This window comes from Nothobranchius furzeri, chromosome 17, assembly GCF_043380555.1.
Source record: "Nothobranchius furzeri strain GRZ-AD chromosome 17, NfurGRZ-RIMD1, whole genome shotgun sequence".
Lineage (NCBI taxonomy): Eukaryota > Metazoa > Chordata > Actinopteri > Cyprinodontiformes > Nothobranchiidae > Nothobranchius > Nothobranchius furzeri.
Window position 1 is genome coordinate 40,242,402 of NC_091757.1, and position 6,152 is coordinate 40,248,553.

The 6,152-nt window shown below is 43.2% G+C and overlaps 2 protein-coding genes across 2 annotated transcripts; both read right to left on the reverse strand.

Moving 5' to 3' along the window:
• Positions 1-1,740: 1,740 nt before the first annotated feature.
• LOC139063779 (beta-microseminoprotein-like) lies at positions 1,741-2,875 on the reverse strand. Its single transcript, XM_070546597.1, has 4 exons — positions 2,644-2,875; positions 2,341-2,422; positions 2,125-2,233; positions 1,741-2,020 (listed from the first exon to the last, which is right to left on the reverse strand). Exons 1-4 carry the CDS (start codon positions 2,644-2,646, stop codon positions 1,894-1,896), a joined length of 321 nt encoding a protein of 106 aa, XP_070402698.1. The 5' UTR covers positions 2,647-2,875; the 3' UTR covers positions 1,741-1,893.
• Positions 2,876-3,901: 1,026 nt separating this feature from the next.
• Positions 3,902-4,907, reverse strand: LOC139063778 (beta-microseminoprotein-like). The gene is made up of 4 exons (XM_070546596.1): positions 4,775-4,907; positions 4,496-4,577; positions 4,270-4,378; positions 3,902-4,181 (listed from the first exon to the last, which is right to left on the reverse strand). Exons 1-4 carry the CDS (start codon positions 4,775-4,777, stop codon positions 4,055-4,057), a joined length of 321 nt encoding a protein of 106 aa, XP_070402697.1. The 5' UTR covers positions 4,778-4,907; the 3' UTR covers positions 3,902-4,054.
• Positions 4,908-6,152: the final 1,245 nt, after the last annotated feature.

A 6,152-nucleotide genomic window follows, 5' to 3' on the forward strand; every position in this document is an offset into this window, starting at 1 on the left:
GATGGAACAGTTGATTTAAAAGACGCAACTGCGTTGTCAGATAGAGACCGACTATAATGAAATTTACTTTCATGTCTCGAGAACTCAGTTATAAAAAACTCAAAGGTTATCAGAAAGTGGTCCGAGAGGACTGGATTATGTGGAAAGATTGTTATTTCCTCACACTCAATGCCATAAGTCAGAACAAGGTCCAATGTATGATGGCAGGAGTGGGTGGAGCTATGTATTCTTTGAGTAAAACCAATGCGTCCTCCGGGACCACCGCTGGAACAGGATGCGATGCACCCACCGGGACCACCGCTGAAGCAGGATGTGATGCGACCCTCGGGACCACTGCTGGAGCAGGATGCGATGCGACCCTCGGGACCACCGCTGGAGCAGGACGCGATGCGTCCTTCGGGACCACCACTGGAGCCGGATGCGATGCGACCTTCGGGACCACCGCTGGAGCAGGATGCGATGCGCTGACCCCAGAAGACCTCCAACGGCGGCTGCAGCGTCGTCGACGTGGGGGGTCCTGGGTCAACGGAGGTGTGGAGACGGCAGAAACAAAAGATGAAGAGGAATAACAACCCACCAGGGATGAAGAGGCAGCGTTGTCAGGATCAGGTGAGGGTGAGGTGATTTGGCCCATCAGAGGTGCTGAGACAGCGCCAACTGGTTCAGGGGAGAAGGAGACGAAGCCGGTTCTGATGGTCAGAGGCGGGGAGGTGTGGCGCTTGGAAGATGCTGAGAGGGCGGCTCTTACAATGGCGCTTGCTGACAGCTTGTGATCCACTGCAAAGGAGGGAGCTTGTGGGCTGCTGCAAGCATCCCGCAGATTGTCTGCGAAATCCCAAAAATCCAACTCCTCTAAGGGATATTGCTTGAGGTAACAGCTGGCCCATTGCAGGGCTCTTCCCCTTAGTCGGAGCACCATCTTAATAATCTGTTCCGCACCCAACATGTTCGGGCTACAACACCCCACCAAGTCCAAGACAAAAGTCCGACAGGAGTCCGGGTCACCATAAAAATCATACATCCGAGCAATCCGCTGGGTCCTGGTTGGTCGGTCCATTCTGTCAAGTTGAGAGGACGGTTAGGACCCAAAATACAGATTACCCAGACGACATGAGGCAGGAGTTGATATAAGGTAAAAAATCCTTTTATTGTAGGATGAACAAAAATGAATCCAAAGGCATGAAGCCCAAAATCCAGAAACACAGAAGCAGGAGAACAAAATCTCAATTAGAGCACAAACTGGGGACGAGACAGGAAACTCACACAGAGCACCAAAGACAACGCTGACAAACAACAATTATCTGGATGGGGAAGAGAACCAGTGGAGGGTAGATAAACCTAAAACTATATAAAACACAAAACTAAACCTAAAGACTAAGGGAAGGACTCACACAAACACATACACATACTGACACACCCAAACACACGTTCAATGAACTGGGGAACAAGAGGCTGGAGCTACAACTTAAGACACACAACAGAGATGCAGACAAAGGACACATGAGGGCGCTAAGAGAACACAAAAGGAGAATCTGGAGTGGGAACTGGAGGGGCTGGGGAACAAAGGGACACAGAACATGACAGGGTCAAGCTAAAGTTTATCAAAGCATCTAGCCCCTCTTTACTAATGTCAAATAAAACCTCAAAAAAAGAAAGAGGGTCAAAGGTTACATCAAAGACAATGCCCTAGTTTTATTGCAGTTACTTCATTTTGTTATTTGACAACAAAATTACACCACCACCGTTACATTGGTCTTTTATTTGCAGGTCCAAGTGCATTCATGTTTGCTGCAAGGTGCAAACTGAAAGCAATGATTAGATTTCTGATTGGCAAAATAAACATGAACCTTCCAAAACTTTATTTTAATGGACAAATCCCATCATCATCAACTGTTATCCCACAGCAGCAAAAACTGGACAAATCTCTGATGGGTCGTTCTTCTTGTGCACGATGTATTCACATGCCGTTGGGTCGAACACAGCTACACAGTCACTGGGGAACTGTGTTGGGGTAGAATACCTGCAGTTACACAAAAAGAATAGCATTTTATTAAGAAAAATGAACAAAACACTGAATATAATCAAACTGAGTTTGACCCATGGAACTGTGATTCTTATACATACGCGGCACAACATGAAAAGCAGTCACAGTCCATGCATTTACTGTTTCTCCAATGTGAACCAAGTGGATGCCATGTCATATCTACGTCATCCTGACAACTAGTCTGATCTCCTGTCGATGCAACAAGAAGTAATGAAACAAAATCACCACAGTGTGGTTCACTTGAATATATATAGCAACTCTGTGTGTGTGTGTGCGTGCATGTGTGCGTGTCTTACCAGATGGTGTGGGCTTGACGTAGCACTGAGCGTCTGACAGTGACACCAAAACCCAGAGCAGCAAAACTGGAGCCAAATATTTCTTCACGGAAATAAAATAACATAAATTACTCAGAAAACAATACAAACATTCAACATTTATTTGAAAAAATTTAAGTCAAACAAGGAAACTGTGCAATTTTTTTTTACTGCAGCTGCATTTTTGTCCTATAACATTTTTTTATTTTCAAAACTCTGCTGTTACTCTTAATTTTTTCATCAACAAAACTCAACCTAAAAGACTGTTTATCAGGTAAAACTTACCATTATGGTTGTCGTGAGTCCAGACAACAACCAAAAGTTAGTTTTCTCCTTTATGAAACAAGGAGGTGGGACCTTGCAATAATGAGAACACACCACACAGCAGTGAGGGAATGCTCTGCAAAGAACTCAGAACCTTGAATATTTATACCCTTCATACCACCCTGATTGGAATGTACTTTTGTCTGTTTGCCCCACTATGTCAAATAACCTGAATTACAAGTTTATTATCTCTAATGTGTCTGCAGGCAGGGGCTAAACCCCACGGTCCCTCCCCATGTCTGTAGCAACAGCTTTCCACACCTTAACGTGCCCAGTGACCGATGACCCAGGGGCAAAGTGCATTGCTGCACTTTTCCAGTCGCTTAAGACATGAATTCCAGAAAAGGATATAAAATAAAACATTAACCTTTTGTGTGCCTAACATATATTTTTCACCACAAACTCTATATGTTTTGACTAGCCATGGAATAATGAAGGCTTTTTAATTATCGTCCTCCTGAGTGCCTCTGACCCCTTTTTTTCTGTGGATCCCTCATCTGAATTACGCCAGAGGGTCTTATAATGTTTGACACCCAAGAAGCACTTTTGCTGTTTTTGACCACAAATTATAAGGTGGACTTTTCGGGACAGTTTATTAAAGGTTGTGAGTATGATGGTGTTTGGACCATTGAACTCAAACATTAAGGGATGTGTGCAGCAGAGGTCCAACAAAGATGAGAGGAGGTCCACAATCATTCCTCTGATCCTGATTTCTGTTTTTGTCACAGTCATCTAAACAGAAAGATCCTCAAACCCTGAATGAGTCTGCAAAACGTCCCTAGCTTGTGTTTTCTCTCTGCTTCTGAGTAGGAAGGGCGATGAAGAATGTTGCCGAAACACAAGAATTACCTACCTCTACACACCACCTAGTGGTATGCACCTAGTGGTGTATACCTGCTTTTAACTCTGAGAACATATGATTATCTACAGTCATGTTTTTACGAGACACACAGGAAAGAAAGAAATGTGTCTGCATGTGTTGAATATTCATATCTGGAGTCTGCTACACTACTAAGGGAGGGGAACTCTCTAAAGATGTTGGAAAGTTGGGAACAATGATTGGGGTCAAGCTAAAGTTTATCAAAGCATCTAACCCCTCTTTACTAATGTAAAATAAAACCTTTAAAAAATAAATAGGGTCAAAGGTTACATCAAAGAAGATGCCCTAGTTTTGTTGCAGTTACTTCATTTTGTTATTTGACAACAAAATTACACCACCACCGTTACATTGGTCTTTTATTTGCAGGTCCAAGTGCATTCATGTTTGCTGCAAGGTGCAAACTGAAAGCAATGACTAGATTTCTGATTGGCAAAATAAACATGAACCTTCCAAAACTTTATTTTAATGGACAAATCCCATCATCTTCAACTGTTATCCCACAGCAGAGAAAATTGGACAAATCTCTGATGGGTCGTTCTTCTTGTGCACGATGTATTCACACGCCTTTGGGTTGAACACAGACACACAGTCACTGGGGAACTGTGTTGGGGTATAATACCTGCAGTTACATAAAAATACATTTTACCAAGAGAATCTAACACAACACATGTCTTCATCTGACCCATGAAGTAGTCATTCTTACATACCCATAGCAACATGAGCCGCAGGTACAGTCCATGCATTTACTGTTTCTCCACTTTGACCCAACTGGATGCAACGTGTTGTCCATATCATCCCGACAGTGAGTCTGACCGCCTGTCGGTGTAACAAGAAAAAATAAATCACTGTCATAGTGTGTGTGTGTGTGTGTGTATGTGTGTGTGTGTGTGTGTGTGTGTGTGTGTGTGTGTGTGTGTGTGTGTGTGTGTGTACCAGGGGGCAAGGGCTTGAAGAAGCACTGAGCGTTTGACAGTGACACCAAACACCAGAGCAGCAAAACTGGAGCCAAATATTTCTTCACAGGAATGAAATCACAAGAATTACTCAGCAGACAGTTGGAGCGTTCAACGTTTTTGAGTCCAAAAGTTCAAAATAGTTAGGAAAAAACAAATTTGTTAAAAATGTTTAAACTATGGTTACATTTAACACATTTTCTACAGTTCCTCTCCATCTTGTCATCAACTAAAACACTATTTGTCAGTTACAACTCACCATTGTGGCTGTCCTTCTAGCAGAGTTCAGGTCAAACACTCTGCTGGGTGTTTTGGGACAGTCTCTTTTAAAGATAGTGAGTACAGGGGGGGCGTTTGGACTATTGGACAGCAAGGGGCAATTACACTAGGACTTATTTGAATAGGTATCACAACTGTGTGTGTGTGTGTGTGTGTGTGTGTGTGTGTGTGTGTGTGCGTGCGCGCGTGCGTGCGTGCTGGGGGTACTTTAACCCTTGAAAGCCCAAACCCTTTGAATTAGAAGACAGATTGGAATAAATATATCAAAATGTAGAAATGAATTAAATAAAATGAAGAAGTAGAATCATTTTAGATATATGTATTGATAAAATGCCACTTGGGGTTTTCAATCTTGAATATTTGACTCAAGAAGCAATTTTGCAAATGTTTGAAATGGGTTGTGACACTAGTGTCACCATGGGTCCTTAAGGGTCAATTTCATTGGTCATCTGTGTTTCGAGCCAAATCCTTCTTCAAAAAACAGTTTTAAGCTACTTTAGAAAAATCAAACAAAGAAACAAAGAGCGAGTCACCCCCAAATCAACATTCTTTACTGACCAACTATATAAATGAGTGTCTATTAGCGCTGCAGACATGTGTAGTCTTGGTGTCTTATTTAAAATGAAAATATTTAGTTTAAAACATTCCGTTAACTCTGCACTAAATTTAAAGTTGAATGGTCCAAATGTGATCAGGTCTCTGCTTTTTGCAGACAATGTGGTTCTGTTGGCTTCATCAGATCATCCTCTTAGGCTTTCACTGGAGCAGTTCGCAGCCGCACGGGAAGCAGCTGGGATGACAAATAGCTCATGGGACGAGGTCCTGCCCCAAGTGGAGGACTTTGAGTATCTCGGGGTCTTGTTCATGAGTGAGGGAAAGATGGAGCACAAGATCGATAAGCAGATTGGTGCCCTGTCTGCAGTTGTGAGGCCTGAGCTAGAAGGCCTTTGAGCTAGCAAGCTCTCGATTTACCGGTCGATCTAGGTTCCTACCCTTATCTATGGTCATGAGCTAATAGGTAATGACCAAAAGAATGAGATTGCAAATACAAGTGGCCAAAACGAGTTTTCTCCGCAGGGTGGCTGGACCCTCCCTTGGAGATAGGGTGAGAAACTCGATTATTTGGGAGGGGCTCAGGCTCCTGGTTAGGATGCCTTCTGGACACTTCCCTGGTGAAATTTTTCTGGGCACATCCAACCTGGAGGAAGACCAAAGGAAGACCCAGGACATGCTGGAGGGACTATTCTCAGCTGACCAGAGAACGCCTTAGGATTTCTCCAGGAGCTGGCCCAAGAAATCCAACTTGCAATCTGTTTGGAGAGTTTAAAGTTTTAAGTCAGTTGAACGTTTTAACTTGC